At 40.1% G+C, this 19,098-nt stretch overlaps 1 protein-coding gene across 8 annotated transcripts in view; it reads left to right on the top strand.

Moving 5' to 3' along the window:
* The first annotated feature begins 263 nt into the window (after nucleotides 1-263).
* Nucleotides 264-19,098, top strand: part of ELAVL4 (ELAV like RNA binding protein 4) — a 65,804-nt gene continuing 46,969 nt past the window's right edge. Inside the window, exons 1-2 of one of the 8 annotated variants that reach the window (XM_039382766.1) lie at nucleotides 4,439-4,609; nucleotides 4,900-5,044. Coding sequence is in view for 7 of the 8 variants with exons in the window: in XM_027739418.2 (XP_027595219.1) it covers nucleotides 766-882 (117 nt within the window). In the remaining variant the exon portion in view is untranslated. Of the gene's footprint in view, nucleotides 445-750; nucleotides 883-3,733; nucleotides 3,834-4,324; nucleotides 4,610-4,899; nucleotides 5,045-10,106; nucleotides 10,185-19,098 lie in introns of those variants that run through there. The other 7 variants (XM_039382762.1, XM_027739418.2, XM_039382760.1 and 4 more) reach the window with 7 other exon arrangements.

Genomic DNA, 19,098 nt, shown 5'->3' with positions numbered 1-19,098 from the left:
AATTTTTTTTTTCCTCGTGCTTGGTAAGTGTAGGGGGCATTTAGACTGTATATCACAACCAGCAGCTATTCCAAGAAAAATCTTTAAGATGGTTACTTGAATTTGTGTACACTGCCCACCTGGTGGTTATGGAGTGAACTGTTACTTTAAAGAATAGTTTAAACAACAGCCATGTTTGGGGCAGGCTAATCTTGCAAAGAGAGCAGTACATATAACAGGAGTCTACAGTGTGATAAGGGGAAAATTCAGCTCACTGACTAGATGTTTTAATGTGCGAACTCTAGGGAAATAACATATTGACTATTCTGTTGTGCGCAAGAAAATTGAAGAACCCTTTGCAGACAGAGGGCTTGCAAAGGATTCTTTCTGTTTCTCTTAACCAAAATCTGTGGCAAGATGTTTGAAATCAGCAGGACGCTTAATGCTGCTTTGTTAAATAATGAGGTAATATTTTGTCACTTTTTCTGGGCAGCATCTGGTTTTTTTTCTCCTTTTTCATATGTTTGTGAATGATCCAGTTTAATCTTATGAAAGTAAGAGATTTTTTTTAAAAAAAATCATTCTTCAATTTATTATTTTTTTCCTTTTGATGCTTTTGGAGAATTGGGTTGTCTTTTATTTGCGGTTTCAATCGGCTGCTGTTGCCTAGGACATTATGCCACGTAAGGCTTCTAAACTGCACAGAGTAGGTAGTTATTAACGCTGAATTGGCTTCTGGTATAGTCCATCTGGGCTCTGTATGAGAGAGCTTGCTAGCGGCTACTGATGCTAAGATACCCGCAACCTTTGGGATGTATGCGTGGTGGAGAGGGGCTCAGTGATATGAGATCACTTCTTTTAAGGGAAACTGTCATTAATGAGTCAAGAAACTGCTCATTTATGGTAAGGAGAGGGGGGGGGGCTGGGAAACAACCCTGTGATTTCATTTTGATATTGGATTAGCTGTTTAAGACAAGTTTCTTTTTGTGGGGATGGAAGATTGCACTAAAAATATGCTTTGCTTAGGGGCTTGCTGGCTGATGCTGGAGAGACTGTAGAGAATCTGATGCTTTACAAATGTCACCACCGTGATGCGGTGGTCAGTCCCTTACCCTGAAAGATAAATGGTACTAGTGGAAACACGAGAATAAGGTTGACTTTTTCAACAATAGGATTCTGCCTTTGTCTTTACAGAGAGAGGCCTCTGAGGATGTTTGAGCATTTGTTTTAGTGTTTCTCGGAAAGGCTGCGCGTGTGGGGTGCTTTTTGGGGAAGTGGTCAGTGTGCACAGTACCTGGATTTATAGACGGATAAGATAGCTAATTTTTTAGAGGAGCAGCGTGCGATTATTGTTTCAGAAAAATGGCTGAATCTTTTGATATGCATAACGAATTTATAGTAACAAAGTAGGCTGAAGTTGAAAAGACTTAAAAATAATTTCTGGATGCCTTCTTTGGTGTTATTAACCCCTGAAGAGACCTTAAGTAAAAAATTTGCATTACAAATCTAACTTTAATATTTGATGTATATTTGCACGAGAATGTATGGTAATATACTAGCTGTGTAGCATTTTGATGCCTGTGTTCAGTCTGTAGGTCATCTAATCTGAGTTGGGAAACGTATCTTACGGGCTAGTTTAATCTATGCTAGTTTTTACCAAGCTACAAATGTGCTCAGAAGGATCCGTGGTGAGAGAAATCCTCTGCAGCCTTTTACATTGTTCATGTTTTAATTGAATTCAGTGCTCATTCCACAAATAGATTGTGTGATGTTTTTTAAATGTGATTTTTCTCCTTGCTTGGTCTGTGTATAGCTAGATTTTATGAGCTTTACTATATTTCATATGTTTTATTGGTGTGTTTAGTCTCTGTGTGTTTGAGCGTGTCTATGGTTTAAAGAAATTTAAAATGTAGTGAATGTCAATTCAGAGCTTAGCAGTTTGGAAAGCATATTTATACTTTTTTTAAAAAAAAGGAACTTTTGGAACAATGATGATTTCATTACATATCTTGAAAGTGGTTTTGGTGATTTGTAGTCAGGTTTTCTTTCTCTGGGAAAGAGCTAAGTGAGCTTATAATGTGGCCCATCCCAGCTTTCTCAGTTTTCAGCTCTTACGTTTAGTATCATTGCAAGCGTTTTTAATTTTTTTTTAAAAAAATGTATTTAGTTGATGAAATGAATGTGTGGGTGGTAAAATGAAATGATCCTGCATATGTTAATAAAGTAATAACTCGGTTGCTTTGGTTGAGATGAACATAAATTCAAGGTCTGTTGCAATTACAGGGTGCCATGCCTTGTTACTTTGGACTAAACATGCTTTAGGAAAATAACTCTCAAGGAGGAGAAAGAAATGAATGCTTCCTAACTTGAGAATTTTTAATAAACTTGCTGTGGTCAGAAATGGGTGAAATATTGCTGTTTGGAAGTGAAGTTTTGTTAGTTTGTCAGTGGCAGCAAGCGGAGGATTAATGAGTGTGCATTGTTAAGTTAAGCACGTTTCTCTAAGGCTGGGGAAAAAAAATTCTCTTAAACGCCCCAAGTTCGCCGTCATTTTATTTCCTGTAGAGCTGAAGAATAACGAAGTGAGGTGGCAAAATAATTCTGAAATACTATTATCGTTCGGGGGGAGCACCCTGATAAATAGGTGTCTGTTGTGCCTTAGACAGCGTCAAGTGGCAGCAACATCAAATCCACTCCTTTAAAAATACATATTTTTAAAAACCTCGCTGGGCGGAAGGAAGGGAGAGATGGGTTGATTATTAAAATCAATAGTACCTGAAAATAAATGCAGCTTTAAATGCACGTCAAAGTGCTTTTGTTGTGCCTTTAAGCCTAGAGGCAGATCATTAAATATGCATTTCTCCGGAAAGCAACTGTCGAAAAAGATAAGGTGGTTAAAATACGCCGGACCTGGGAGCGGGGCGCGCAGGAGGTAAGGAGATGTAGGCACTGGAGCATGGCCGAGGTACGGCACCAGGGGTGGGGAGAGGGGGAATAACACACACACACACCAAAAAAAAAAAAAAAAAAAAAAAAAAAAAAAAAAAAAAAAAAAAAAAAAATTAAAAAAAAAAAATAAAAAATACGGAGCTGCGTGTTGTTTCTTCAACCGGGGGCCTTAATTACTAGACACAAGCAGCAGTTCAGAAATCTGGTCTCTGTTGTTGTAGAGGTCACCGCATCATTAACATTGTCAATCTGGCAGCGGCTAATTTCAATAGCACCTGATGTCGCAACGCCCCCCCCCCCCCCCCCTTCCCTCCCCTTCCCTCGCCACCCCTCGCCACCCTCCCCTCACGGCGCGGGCCAATCAGCGCGCGGCGCCGCTGACAGATGGCCCCATAAATGGCGGTAAAGGGGCGCCGCCGGCCGCCAGTCGCAGCAGGGCCCGCGCCGCTCCGCGCGCTCCGCTCCGCGCGTCCCGCCCCGCGCCGCTCCGCGCTCCGCCCGCCGCCGGCGCCGCCGCCCCGCCGCTGCACCACACTGAGACCGCGACAACACAGACCTAACCTTTATCACCATTATTATTATTATTTATTATTAATTCTCGCCGCACAAACGTCTTAGCCACTGTGCTGCCTTTTTTTTTTTTTTCTTCCCTTTTTTTTTTTTTTGTTTTTGTTTTTGTTGTTTTGGTGGTTTCTTTTTTTTTTTTTTTTTTGTGGAGCTCTTTAATAAACAACGCAACAAAAAAAATTCGAAAGAAATAATATATATAATAATAAAAAAAATTAATCTCCCTGAAAAACCTTTATAGCAAGCAAAAAAAAAAAAAAAGACAAACCAAAACCAAACCGTTTAGAAGAGTTGAAGCCTTTCAAGACACCCAATATTTGCCATTAAGAATGGTTATGGTAGGTATTAGTAGATTTAAAATGTGATTGTAGCGGGTTTATATAGAGGTAGATGTAGAAGCTAACATACAGATTTTCCCCGAATCTGCATCATTCTCAGTCTGTGTTTTCCCATGAATTTAGTTTTCTTCTACTGATCTGTTTGTACATGATCTCTCCCTTTCCCCCCCTCCCTTTCTCTCTCCCCCTCTCTCTCGCTCTCTCTCTTTCATATTTAATGTCTGCGTATCCTTTAATAAAGGATGTACTTTGTCATTTTAAGGTAATTGCGATTTCTCTCAGAATAAAGAAAAAAGCTCATTTCTAATGCAAGGCTGGTATGTGGCTAACTGAAATGCAAAAGGAAGAAGAGGCTTTTCTTTTAAGGGGGGGGAGTTAATTTCCACATTGACATTTTGGAGATACAAATGCAGAGCAAAATCCTGGGGGGGGGTGGTGGTGGAGTGGTAAAAAAAAAAAGCCTTGAGATTGGTAATTTTCTTTTTGGTGGACTGCGCAATAGGTATGGTAATTTTAAAAGAGGGTGATTTATATGAGCTTCAGTAAATGCTGCATATTGTATTTCAAAGAGTTTCCTGTCGTGACCTCATAAAAAGAGGAGGAGGCTTGTATGTGTTGCAGTGCCTAGTATATGTCGATTTTGTTGCATCGTTGGGCAGCAGCGCTGTAAGAAGGAATGTCAGCTTTTACATAACGCTCTTTTTGCTTTTGACTCTGTGAGGGGCTGTAAGGGTCCATCTTTGTGATCACAGATGGAGTGGAATGGCTTGAAAATGGTAAGTGAACGGGGAGAGCCTGCTCGTGGGGTTTTGTCTCGTTTCTCGTGTGCCTCGCGAATTTCTTTTGTTCAGGGCGGCGGACCGTGAGTCATAAAACAAAATTAGAGAGCCTTGTTTGGTTTTTTTGGTTTTTTGGGGTTTTTTAAATTTTTTTTTTTTATTGTGGGATATGTCTGCCTCTGTGTGTGTGTGTGTGTGTGTGTGTGTGCATATGTATCTGTACATCCATTTAATGTCTCTAACTGCGATGGCACTTCACAGCGTTTCCATTGAACGTTGCGTTTCAGTTGAGCGCGGATGGTCTCTGCTGACAGTCACGGTGTCATGGTACCGCGTGTGCCTGGCGGATCGGGCGGCCGATGATGCCTTTTAATCTCCGTTCCTATTACACCAGCCTTAAATACAAACCTAATAATCGCCTCCGAAATTCAGGTATCGCGTTTCCCATGGAGCCGGTGCTGTCGAGGATGGATGGGTGGATGGATGGATGGATGGATGGAAGGAAGGGTGTGTTTTTTTTGTGTCGGGGTGGGGGCTGGGGGGGTGGCGGTGGGGGGAAGAGCCGTGTTGTTTTGTGCTTTTTTAAAATGCCGGGAGAAGTCAAAGCCATTTATGTGAAAAATAGTATTTCTATTTTTAGACCATATTCTCCTGGCGGAGGAGCCCGGACGTGCTCGTCTCGTCCCCTCTTTTGTGCTTTTCCTTACAGATTGTGCAAAATGGCATGATCAGACACACACAACTGCGGGGACCGGGGCTGGGGCCGCCCGCACAATACCCGGCCCTCCTGCCAGCCCCGGGATGGGGGGGGCGGCGGGGACCCCCCTTCCCCCTTAATTTAACGTTTTGCAGACTTTTGCCGCGGATATTTATTATAACCGGGGAAACAAAGCGACGGTCTTTTCCCATTCTTACAGGATTGTCTTTGTCTAGCTGCTTGTTTTGATGGGTGTAAAACAAATAAGATTAGACTGAGCAGCCGAACTGAAAGCGATAGCTGGGAGGAAAAGCCAATGAAAGGTTGCCGGGGAAACGAGCATAGGGGAAGCTGAGTGGGGGAGCAGGTGGCAATCATGTGGGAATACTGCAAACAGTGTAAAAAAAAAAAATCTAAAAAAAAAAAAAGAAGCAGGGGCTACCTCGATTATCTCTGCTGTTCTTTGTGGCAGTCACAACTTTAATTATTCTTTATAAATAGGTGTTAATTACATTTCTGGCTCAGGCTTACAGTGATTTCTAGAAATCTGGTTTTAAGCATCTGTTCTTTCTCCTCTGCAAAAGAGGGTTATCTTTCTTTTTTTTTTTTCCTTCCCCCTCCCTGCTGTGAAATTGTACGTGCAAAAAATTGCAAGGAATCCTGTGAGGCAGTATAAAAAAAAATGTAAATTATATTGAATGAAGTTGACAGAGGTATAATAGTGAACTCCCACAGCTGATAGCTTCTGCAAATCATTTCTTAGAATTTTCCAGCAAATGTCCCTATGAGAACAGTAGGTAGAATGAATTTACCCTAAGCAGTGATTTTGTGTTAAGTGATATTGGTATTTTTACAAAATCAGATGGTTATATGGCAGAATAATCAGTTCAGGGGAGTTCACCATATCTTAGGGTTTACGTGCTGAGTGGAATTTACGGAAATAACGATATTATTCTTTTCTTCGTCTCCGGCCCCACCTTTAACCACGGTCTTATTATATATTTGCTGGAGCAATATCCACTTCCAGTGTCAGGCTCCTTGTTGGCAACTCTACTTTTTAAACCACAGTTGAATATTTTGCTAGTTGTGATGGTCTCTTAATTGTAGTGGCAAACAATAATGGGAAATAGCTGGTGGTGCTAGAAGTGTTGAAAAAGCGTAGTAGACTAGTAAGTGATAGACGGTAGCGTAAAAGATACAAAAATGTGGTCGCCCAGAAAATGCTTATCTATCACACATCAGGAGGCATAAGAGAAGCAAAGCAAGAATATAGAACATGTCCTTTTTTCTGTCTTTGGATTTTCAGATATTTTTACTTTATTCCTTTCTCAGGTGCAGAGTCGCTTTGAATGCAAATTCAAGTAGGAATGGTAGTGCTTAGTTTAAATATGAATAAAAAATGTAATTCCCCCTAATAACTTGCTTTGTTTTAAGTATTGCTTCTGCTGCAGTCCTTTCTGTGAAAAAGTGATTGAACAGCCCTCTGAAAACTACACTGCTTTACAATGTAGAGGGGAGAAAAAATCTTGAGGGTGTGTGTGCGTGTGTAAAATTCCGTATTTTGCAGTCTGTGCATGTGCAGAGATGCATTCTGACATGCATTGTAGTTGTATGCGAGAGTAAAATAATTTTTCTTCTGTCCAAAACAGAGATACTGTGTTCTAAATCTGTTAACTTAGTCATGACAATAAATAAGGGTGCCTTTTATTATACACAGCTGCATTGTTTGTTTTAAGAGTCATCAGCTAGTAGTTACATTTTCATTTTCTGTTCAATTTGGTGTTTCTACAAAGATTTAAAAATAATGTAATCCTTGTTTTATGGTGCACGTGTTCCTGCTCCGATCTTCCTCTTTTCTTTGTTTTAAGATTATATTAATGAATACAGCCTGCATGTACATAGTGACATTTTCTTTCTGTGTGTAAAAGATGGCATTGTAAATCATCCTATAGAAAATAGCCATTAAGTTAGTGAAACAGAATTAAAATTGCTACTAATATTAAAAGATTAAAATGTAAACCCTCTTTCTGTTAAGACAACAAGGTAGAGAAAATGTAGTTGTCTTTAGACGTAACATTTTCTTTTTTTTTTTTTGTAATTATCTTGGTGAATTACTGGTCAGAAAGGAGGAAATCTTGCAATTGGGTATTGATGCAATGTGAATACCAGCCATCAGTTTAAAATCCTGTCCCCATGTACTCTACTTATCAAGTTCTCATGTTAGATACAGGGATGCCTTTCCACTGGTGACTGGCTTGGTTGCCTTCTTTGCTTTCTTGCTCTTTATTAATTTTACCTTTTTGAGCTCTCTCAAACTGAGCCCGAGCTGTTGTGACAAAGGATGGTTACAATGAACTGGAAGGGGTATACTTAAAAATCCCATTTGAATGGGTTTGGAATAGTCTTCATCATCTTTATTTGGTCCTGTTAAATATTGTGACTCTAATGAAAGAAAATCCGGTTGCATTAATCTTACTTATATTTAATGCATTAATTTTTTTGAAATACCTTCTAGGTTACAGGGAATTTTTTCTCCTCAACCTTCCTACTTGGTATGCTGGGAGTGTACTAATTAAATGCAGGTTATTTTCTGTGTGTAATTGTCATACTGTTGGTACATAACCTAGAGCCACTCCACACCCCAAGGTTTTTCAAAAGAAATAAGGTATGATTATGTCCCATGTTCTAACAGGGGAATTTGTTGTCTTCTGTGGAACTTGCACTTTGAAAATAATTTCAGCAAACACCTCAGGCAAGAAATGGGCAGTGGCAGAGAATATTAGAGGAAGAGAGATGCAGATAACTTGACAAATCCACTTGTCTGTTTTGGCAATCTGTGTCCACTAGACACCTCATTTACGTGGCTGGACACATTAAAATGTACATTTGTTTGTCTGTGGGACAGCTAACTGGATGCACTCTGATGCACTGGCAAATACTGCAATGCAGTATTTTTTCAATGTCATTGGGGTTTTGGGGGAGAAGTGGGCGCAGACAGGCTTTTTGCAAGTGAGGTGATGTTAAAAGCCATGGTACCTCTGTAAGGGATAGGCCAGATTTTGCAAAATTTCTTTATGTGTGATGGAAAGTCACCCCTCCCCCTTGCACTCCTTTCCCTCTTAGTCTTTCTCTTTTCCTTTCCAAGTAGGATGGAGGGAAGAGATGGGTAGACATGTATTTGTGTGTATGTGTTCATGCATGTGTATCTTCCCTTCTCACTTGAATGGGTGTTAAGGAAAATGCTGGGATTTGGATGAGAAGGGAAAGAGCATTTGTGTAATGTAATGCTTTCCAGTTGTTTCTGTAAATGTCCAGTTACCAGCAGTGTAGGACTTAAAACAACTTTAAAAGCAAGGGACATTTTTAATTTTCTAAAGAATTTGGAAAGAGGATGGTAACACTCCAATTCAACAAGTACAATAGATTTAATACTAATAAAAATATTAAAGGGTACATGTACCTTGCCTTACCTTTTAAGTATGTTTTAACCATTTGAGTTAATGTAAAGTGAAGATGTTGGAGAAACAGATATTCAGAGACCGCTTGCTTGCTTTTTCCCCTCAAATGATCAATCTTTACTTTCTAAAATACTGGAATATTTTAGGTGCAGGGGGCTTTTGTAGGTCACTAGCTTTACAGCAAGAAGAAGAAAGGAGGGAGAAAAGGTCTCAATGTGTCAGAGGCAGTAATTGTCTAAAATTAGCCATCTAGAAAAGGCAGGAAAGGCTTGGAGGAAAGAAGGAGGCACTAATATGTGAAACAGCACTGTGCTAGTCGGGGAGATAATGAGTGATAAATCTGAACTGGTGCAGTGGTGTGATGCCCATTAATTTCTCAGAACCTTGACTTTGCAGGTTTGTTACTCTGTTGTTCACACCTTTAATTATAACTAGTTTTGGATGATAGCTTGGGGCACTGAAGACGAGACCTTTTGTTTGTTGTTTACCGATTTAAGTATTCAGAGAGTTTGCAATAGCATTGGAACATCAGTGTTAGAAATTAAATACTTTCAGATGAGATTATGATAAGAGTGCAAGTAGTTCTTGCAACTACCTAACATTGCTTTATTTGTAGCATTTTCATTGCTTGCATAAATTCATTAGAAATCAGCTCAGCGGTATTTGGTTGATTTTTTTATTTTCTGTCACTATAATCTGTTTTCCCTAATGGTTTTGGAGCTCCTGATGCATTATTGCTTCTTTAGGGCCCCAAAAATTAGGGAGGAAGCTGAGAGTCCATCTTACCTATTGTTCTACCCTTGACAGTGTCTTACATGAGGACTTTCACCTCAGTGGCTAAGAAAATCTGTACAAGTCAGGAAATGCTGAGAACCAGTTAGGAATCAATAATTAAATGGGAAGGACAGAACATTAAGAAAAGGATTAATTAAAACAAAGGATAGCTAAACCTTTGTGTGTCCTCTCTGAAGATGGTACAGTTGCACAGTAAAATACAAACCTGGCTTTGACAATATTTAGAGGCGTGATGTATATAAAGTGCTGTAGTACGCCTTTGTTGCTAAGGCACGCGCAGTTGCGTCAGCAATGCTGTTGTGATGGGAAATTTATTTGTCCTTGAATTCTGAGGGGGGAAAAAGCATTCTTTATTTTAATATTTTAAAATTAAACTTCTTTAATTGCTATAAAAATTCCTATACGTTACTGTTGGTATTTTTCCCAGTCCGGAGATGTGCGCCGGTATTTTTCGGGATCGGGGCGGGTAGTATATGTGGTGGTTTTGGAGCGTTGAGAACTCTTGGAGGTAAAGGCGATGTGATAATGTATGTTTGTCTCAAAACAGACACAAATGACTATGGGAGGTGGCTCTCACTTGCGGTGCTTCGAGAAGGTTCCACGCATAAATGCGTCTGTCCACGTAAGTGACTTTCGGTGTTGGCAGAGGGCAGCAATGCCCCTGGAGCCTCTCCAGTAGCACGAGTCCTTCAGGTCCAGCCACTCTGCTGCATGCCTGGGTGTGTTCACCGAGCCGTGGAAGGAAAACCAAACCTCTTCCTCTGGTTTTCGCTTCCCAAGGGATGTTTGGTTGAGAACGTCCCATCTGACCCTCCATGTAGAGACCAAAAAGATTTCTGCTGGAGCAGGTAACTGCACTGTGCTTGGGCCCTACCTGTTGGCTTGTAATTGCATGTGCGCTTGTTTGGAGTAGCTGATTTGTCTTCCTGAGCACTGAGAAGTATTTTCTCCCAGGTTGAGTGCTGTTGAAAAGCTTTTGTAGGGACGTAAGGGATGAAGGAAGCTTGTCCTTCTTCCTTTTCCTCCCCTTAAGAAGCTCTCATTGCGTTCTGGAAAACTAGCAAAGACAGAAATACTTACAATTAATAATTTAAGGTAGATCTGTCTCCTCTTGTAAGGTTATGTCTAATTGCCCAGCAATGATGTGGGATTTCAGGAACTGACTCTGCTCCCTGACTCTTCTGCTGCAGGTCAGGGCAGTTGCCAGAAGTCTGAGTTCCCCTGCTACCATTAAAAGCAAAACTGATATTTGTGACTTTGAGAATTATTGTTGCTAGACTGAACTTCATTGAAAGGTTTGACATTCGTTTAACACATGGATTAATTTAGACCTTTGATGTCTATGATGTGTTTAAGTCAACCTCTTTATAGTTGTTCTGGTTTGAGAGGGTCATAAAAAAACATGGGCAAAATACTAACAAACCTTTTTAACGAGTTGAGTGCTAATCTGGGGAGGAGGCCGTGCCTTTTCTCAGTCCTCTTCAGCTGACACGTAGACTCCCATAGTCATCAGCAGTCTGATTTTAGATAATATATAAAATTCATGACTCAATGGCATGAAATATCCCATGTTGAAGTCACTACCCCGTGGTGGAGTGTTAAGGCTTTTTGCTTTTGAGATCAGAGGTATTTGGGGGTATTTGGCTTTTTTACCTGCTTGAGAGGTTTAAAAAATGTGACTGTTAATTGCAATACTTGTATTAATCTTCTGTTGGTCCTCCTCGATCTTTGAATGGTGGTCAGTGACTTTGCTTAACTATGTGCAGAAGAATTTGTTGGGCAAAGATTATTTCTGTAGAGCAGAAGGTACAGTCACGACACTGTAGAAGTAATAATGCACGTAAATAAATGCTTCTTAAGTAAAAATAGTTCTAATATCATTCCCCGTATATCTTTGTTCCAAATGAAGTTACTGGCAGTAGATGAGTAGGGGGAAGTTGATTTTTAGCAGAAAGCGTGAATGCTGGAAATTCTTCCTAATATGTGTGTGCCAGCTATACTGTGACAATGTTGCTGTCGATTCCCTTCCTGTGAGAGCAGCTGTTCAGGGAATTAAACTCTTTGCTTGATGCAGAGAGTCCTGAAAAATTCAATGTGCAGCTACGGTGGTGGCTGTGGCCATTTTTAGTGTGCCCGTTGATGGGAACTAACTCCATGATCTAGCACAGTAGCATATTGTTCTTTAGACTAACTGGGCCAGGACAAAATTATCATTCTGTATTTCGTGTGCTCCGTGAGAGATTCCGGAGAGCACTTCAGAATTTGACATTGTGTTTGATAATTTATAGAGCACAGTTTATATTTAACTGTAGACACGCTAATCCAGGGGAAAAGAGTAGTATATTTTTAGAATCCTCTTTTTATTGTCTGTGCTTGTCATCACCCAACTACTGAAAGAAGCGTTAACAAATGTAGATGCTCACTGGGATAGACATTTGTTGAGTTTAATTTTCATTATTAGTCTTTGCTAAATGCAAAAGTGAATGTTATTATTTGTGTGATAGTCTTTGTGATGATGGAGGAGCTTTGCAGCCACACGTAGCTGTTGTGGCCGCTGGAGGAGCCACGTTCTCCTCCAGCATTTCAGTGCCAGGCTGGACCAGGACACCTGGACTGAATGACTCTGGTCAGGGGTGCTTAGGTGAGGTACTAGTCTTAATAATGACAGTGTCATTTCTGTTTGAGGTGAAACACATGGGTGGAGTGGATCCAGCTCTAAGTTTAAAGAGTCTGCCTGAGGCTGCTGAGCGTTGTTAAGGAAAGCCTGGGCAGTAGAAGGGACAGTAGCTTGGTTGATTTGACTTTAATACTCAGGCTGTTCTTATGTGTTTAAGCTCTTAAGACACTTCTGCCTGCTAATCTGTTAATGCTGCCGTACTCCCAGCTGCCTTTTGACATCTAAGCAGAATGTACTGTGTGGGGTTTGAGTCAGGGCAGCTGGGGTGGCCTGGGTACCTCCCTGTCACCAAGCACCTGTACCTGAGCAGGGGCTGAGCTCGGCAGGGCTCCTGTTGGATGCTTGAGCAGAATCATGTTTTAACCATGAGTTTATCTATGAGGTCTGCTCACCTTTTTAAGAGGAGTTTTGATATATTTTTAATTTCTTCGTGTTCAGGGGATGTTTGTTTATTCGCATAAGAATTTGGTGAATTTGAATATCTCATTTGGAAGTTTTAGGAGGCGTCCTAGTAATTGCAATAAGGAGGGTGTTTGGTTTGGCCTGTGGCACGTTTTCTCTTCCTTAGTACAGAGATTGTTTGTCTAGGATAAACCATTATGATCTGTGTTAGCCTGACCTGTGACAGGTATGTGCACATGTACTTGATATTTTGTCCTCTATTGACGAATAATACATTATTAATCTATGGGTAGTAGGGCTTTGGGATTAGCATAGATGCTTTCATGCCTGAGATTGATTGTTTGAATTTAAGTATTACTGAGATATTTATCCCATACAGTATATTAAAACTTACTCTTATTTGAGCCATTTTGTAGCTATTTGTTAGACCATCAGAGTAAACAGCTGCCTTTTCTTACTAGAAAGTAATTTCTGATTATTTTTCCACCAGAAATTTGTCAAGTCCTCAGCTGCTATTACCTGTTCATTACCTTTAAGATGGTGATGGCCGTGTTCCTTCCAGTAATTCATTGTAACTTTGTCTACTGTCGGTATGTTACAGAAGCAAGAAGGTCTATGTTTTGTGAAAAGTGTGTTTCCATAAGCAGCATTAGTGTGGTACAGGGCTGTAGACTAACAGGCGAATGGTAGAAAAGATGTAAATTTATTTCTTATTACTAATATGGCTAAGTTTTAAGAGAAATACACCGTTGGTTTGCAGCAAGCAAACATTTCTAATGATAGAGATAGGACTTAGCTGAACATCACAGTTTCTATTTTGGGGTCTATCTCGCTGAGACCTGCAAGCAGCAGTATCCATAGAGATGCTGTTGCCAGCAGTCGAGATGTACACATGTTGATTAGTGTTTCCTAATTGCGTTTACCAGTGTGTCTTCATTAAGGTCCTGTTGAGGACAGAGCCTTAAAACATCTTGAATGGGGCATGTGTTTTGCAAAACCACCCATTCCTGCCTAATGTAAGCCTGTCTTTGCATGAAAAATACATGGGCAACATTTTCGCAAGAGCTTATGGCTTAGGAGCTGAAATCCTATTGCAGTGAACATTAATGAATCTTAAATCGCTTAAGGGCTTCTGAAAATTGTAGCTTTTTGTTTCTAGAACTTCAGTAGAAACAACAGCAGTGGGGGGGTTGGATGTTCCTAGGCTTCACGGAGAGCCTGTGCTGTCCTTGCTTTGCTTTGCCTTCTGGTAAGTAGATGTTTTTAGGTTTTGCTATGGCTTGTAATACAGCGTTCACTGTCTAAACTCTCGGGGTTGCAAATGATTCTAGATTACTTTCTTAAAGGGAAAAAACATAAAGTGGAATTGTGACAGGTCTACAGCAGCTGAAGACTTGCAGCTGTCTGCTTCTTACACGAAGATGTACGTACCCGTGGGAATCTGTGCGTCAGTACACAGTGCAACATGCATATTCCCAAGTCAGTAATATAATTCAGTTACAGATTAGCAATATATAACTCAGTAATATAGTCAGTAAACCACACAAGTAAGTAGTGATTAGGAAACAAAACAGAGCTAAAAATAAAATGCAGAAAGTAACCAGAAATATAAAAATACTTTCTCAATTTCCTTTGCTTTCATTTCAGTGTATTTTTAGGCTGTATGTCCTTTAGACTGAGGATCTGTCTTAAATGTTGATCTCTGCCATGCTCTTGTCTTGTCTAGTATCTAGGCTTTTGAGACCCTCTTCAATCTTTCAGGGTTTGCCTCATGTACTTAATGCTTTTGGTGTATCTTTCATCACCCTGTTAGCACAGCTTTTAAATATGGGTTTTTTAGTCACCATCTCTTTTTCAAGAGGGACAGTGCAGTCACTGGGAGACCTCTTGCCTCTGATATCTCGCTAATAAACTGCAGTCTGTGGAGAAAGAGGATGTTTTCATCAAATTTTGGCTTGGAGCGTCAATCAAAGAAAGATCTTTTTGCTAAGACTGTTTTTTCAGACTCCTTTAGCCTTTGTATGTATCTTGAGAGAACAAGTAGTAGCCTTGGTGAAAAGCCAGGAGGGAATAAGAAGCAATCCAGAATCATGAAATAAATAAAATAAAGCCCTTGTAAAAGTTTAGGTACAGACTTGCCTGGTATGAATTTGGCAGAAGTAGAAGAGTGATTGAAGAGGAAATAAATGTTCCTACAGAACTTAGAGCCTGACCACGTTGCCTTTATTCCAGTTCAAAAGTAGTACAGACCTCTGCGCAGAGGCGGCTGGTGACCCCCGGAGATGCAGGTGGGCAGGAGCCTTTGATGGGTGTGTCCCAATACAGAAGTAGGACACCTCCCTGTCACCAGCCTTTGTTGTGGTCTGTGGCCTTGGATGCAAGGGCTTGTAAGGGTTTTTAACCTGAGCTATTTGGGTAACCTATCTAACAGACAGGACACATCTATTTTTCTCTCCGGGTGTTTTTGATGATGGCTTTCTCCAAAACTCTGCTCCAGAGCAGTGTTTGAATGCTGTGAAATCAAGGCTGTGTTCTCCCATATCTTCCTATGGTAAATCATGTTTGATGGCAGAAATGATAACAAGCACATTCTGTTAAAACCATTTTAAATAAAGAAGTGGGTAGCTGGCTGGCATTCTGGAAGTCAGTTTGTGGTAGTGAAAAAATGACCTTGACACAGGGGCAGCAGCAAACTTCTATGTCCATCACCTATTCTAGTTTTCCTCACCATTTCACTAGTGCTGTTGCTGTAGACTTTGATAAGGCATTTGGAGTACACCTAAGAACAGAGCCAAACACCTCTGAGGTTTCCAACGGGCATAGTTTCTCCACAGTCTTTGCAAGAGGTGAGGAACCTGGAAACAGCGGTGGAAAGGGAAGCCCAGTAGAAATTCATAAAGAACCTCAAAGTCTCTGAGTTCAGGTAATACATAAGACAGAGTTACAACTATATTCTGCTTCCAGAAGAGCAGAATTGTTGTCCTTACAGATGTGCTGTGCAGCGCTTTGCCGTGCTTCCCAGAAGTCACTGTGCATGGAATCATTGTCCATGCATCTGCTCTCCAGTCCTCTGTGTTTCCTCTGTGCCTTATGGAGTGCAGAGCTGTATGTATAATTGTAGTTCTCCTCCTCCAGTTTCTTGCCCCCAGAGCAGCTGTAGGAAGAGTAAAAAGCTGTACGAAGTGTGTGATATGGTGCCTTTGTTCCTACCTGTGTGGTTATTGAATGTGTAGTTTCACGAGGGGTTTCCTCTACTGCTCAGTTAGTAGTTGCTGATGTTGAAATAGTTGTGGCTTATTTTGGTGTCTCCTTTTTCTCCCCACTCATTCCCTTTTTGTCCTTGAAATCAAATGCAAAACTGTAGAGTCTGTACTTCATGGGAACAGAAGACATTTATCTGAAACTCTCTCAAAGAAAATGTGATTTGGTGCATCATTACACCAGTTTGCTTTTTGAGAAAGTTGTTAGGAGTTCTATAGAGGACCTTATCACTGGGCCAGGTTTGAGGGCATGGTGGTGGTGTGTTATGGAGCTGTCACAGCTTACCGTGTAACTTCCAACAGTTTACCTAGATACTTTCCTCTGGTTTGATTTTTCACTTCTGCAGAACATGGAATAAAAGTAACAGATTTTGCCTTTCTGGTTTTTGTAACAGTGTTGATACAGCAGCAGTCCCTGCCCTTACTACCCATTTGTACAGCACAACTTGGTGCTGCTATCGTTTCTATCCTTCAGGCACTGCTGTGATAACAAGTAATATTGCCAATAAACTTTGCATTTGTTTCACTGCAGACTGGGGACAGAATATCTTGTTTTAGCATATTCACACAAAAGCCTATAATGGACTGGCTCAGGATAAACTTAGCTATTAAAGAAAATAATTTCCTCCTTTATTTGAACTGAAACTTGCCTCTTAAAACGAGTGCATTTGTTGTCTTCTCCATTTGGATCATTTGTGTGCTCTATACAATTATTGTGGCACCCATAAATGTGAATTTGCTGAAAATGTTTGAATGCCATTTCAACCTGAGCGTAGCACACTCAAAGCAAGTAAAACAACTGTATCTGTGCCATGAGAGCCACAGACTGCTAGTTTTCTGAGTTGATATTTTCAGCTGTATCTATATTTAAAATATTAAATAAGACTTTTACTTGAAGGGAGGTAAAGATGGAGCATGAGTGGTGAACATGTCAAAATATGGAGTGCTAGATAATGATTTGTTTCTGGAATATTGGATTTCCCTCCAGGCAGATTTACCCAAAAGCTTCATTTTCCTCCTTTATTTCATGTTCATGATGTATTTATTAGGTAAATAATAGCAAAGTCTAGTTGTGCAGTACATAAGCGTTAATAAAAATGTAGTTGACAGTGAAATTTGACAGTTGTGTTACAGTTAAGAAAATCTGTACTGGAGCTGCACACAGAGCATCATTTGCCTCTCCTAAGGTCACGTTAGAATGAAGCCCAACATGAGGTCTGCAGGAGGTTCAGGTGCACCTACTTCTTGCTCTGGCTGGAGTTGTGGTTTTGAACCAGTGAAGACTTAAAATCACTGTCCTTTTCCTTTAACACCCCTAAGGGGGAAGGTGGTATGATGTGTTCTAAACATTTTATGGTCCAGTGTCTCGTTCTACAAAAACGTGCTAAATCCTCATGGAGTGAGTCGCAGGGAGTGCATCTGAAGGTGGGGTGTGGAGTGCAGTGGCTGGTCCAGGGCTGAGCGACCTCGTCTTGGATGTTCTGATGTATTTTCTGCTCCATTCCCACGGATCAGCCTGGCTCTGGCGTGGCTGTTCATGGCTCAGCAGATGGGAAGGCTGTGGATGGATTGGTCAGGCAGCTGCTGTAAATGGGGGTTTTCTAACCTGCAGAAAAGTTCTAGAGGAGCAGAGGCTTGTACTGTGCTGACTTCAATTCAAAAGAGCAGATTTGGTGGGAGTTAAAGCGTGTTTCTCATTGTAGAAGGAAAACCTTTGTGAATCTGTGTTTATTTTCTTTGAGAGGTTTTGTTTGTTTCTTCTTTTGTCATCGTTTTTCAGGAGATGGCTGTGGGACCTCTGCCATGGCACCATTTGTTTTCACTTGTAAAAGCAAACAACTTGCAATGCTAATTAAAGAGCTTTTTTAGATAAAGTAAGAGCTTTGCATTATTTATCTAAACTCTTTTTTATGGGAAAATGTTCTGAGTTTGTTCATTAATGAACACTTAGAAATAATATAAAATTAGACCTCATGAATTCTTCATGAGGTGTAATTTGCCATGATCATTTTTCTTGGCATTTAGGTGCTGTGAACAGTTCATTATTCATAGCTAACTTTTTTGACTTCTGAGTCCTCAAAATGGATATGTCTGCATGAATTTTCTGGGTTTTAAAGTTTTTTCCCGATTTTGATTTTAGGAGAAGATTGTTTGTGGTATGTTTAAAAACACTTCTCTTTAGTGCCTATAAATAACACTTATTCTTAAGATCCTTAATTGTGACTTTTTTTTTTATACATACCAAATCAATTTCTGTTTATTGTGGAATATGGGCAGTGGAGTACACATAATTCAGATGGCAAGAATGGGTGCTGATTATTTGCTGAACACCAGCTCCATTCAGTGTATGTATGTGGCAGTCTCAGTTCAACATGCAGCACTTCTTTTAGACTGCTGAGAACAAATTTCGAAAATATGAAAAAAATGTATATTTACATTTATCGAGCCATTGGCTATTGCTTCTGCATGCAGTAGGGAGATAAGGCTGTCTTAGTCTGTGGGTAGTTTTCTAAATGATTCATTAACTGTGCTTTGTAATGGTAGATGGATGTCACACATTTACTGTAATAACTGAAGATTAGTGTCAGTTACTCTGGCTTGTAATAGTTTGTAATTGTAATAGTTGTGTTTATGCACACAGGTATTGTTTGCATTATTGTCGGAGCTAATATTTCAGCAGGAGTAAATTGAAATTGAATTAATTGAAAAAAAAAAACAACGAAGATATGATAGAAGTATTTCTGAAACATTAGTAATGTAGGAGTTGCTCTAATGGATATTTGTGGCTGATACTCTGTGGGAGGGGTTATACCAAGCCTTTTGGTAAGCAGTGTTTTGCAAAACATTGGCAAAGCTTATGTTGTCTTCCCCAAAGCATTTCTTTGTGAAATCTGTCAAACTAAAATACCTCTTGCTTTGCTGATAACATTACCGTAGTGAGAAAAGTAGTGCACCAGGAAGTCGTCATTTTTAAAAGCAGCAGTCTGAAAAACATGCAGAATTTGAAATATGGGTTGCCTTTAACTTACAAAATTGCAGTCTTCAAATTCTGTCACAGATCGTATTTTTCAGTGTTACAGACTATTCAAATTATTGGTGCCTAAATGATCAAATGTCTATTAGCAGTAACTGCAGTTTATTCTTCAGAGATATGATTACCCTGTATATAGAATATTGTATTGCAGTACTGGGAGTCT

Source organism: Pipra filicauda, unplaced genomic scaffold (genome assembly GCF_003945595.2).
Source record: "Pipra filicauda isolate LSUMZ 115617 unplaced genomic scaffold, ASM394559v2 scaffold282_size1924045_pilon, whole genome shotgun sequence".
In the NCBI taxonomy this organism is placed as follows: Eukaryota; Metazoa; Chordata; class Aves; order Passeriformes; family Pipridae; genus Pipra; species Pipra filicauda.
The sequence above is the reverse complement of the archived record's forward strand: the minus strand, read 5'-3'. Positions and strand labels throughout refer to the sequence as shown.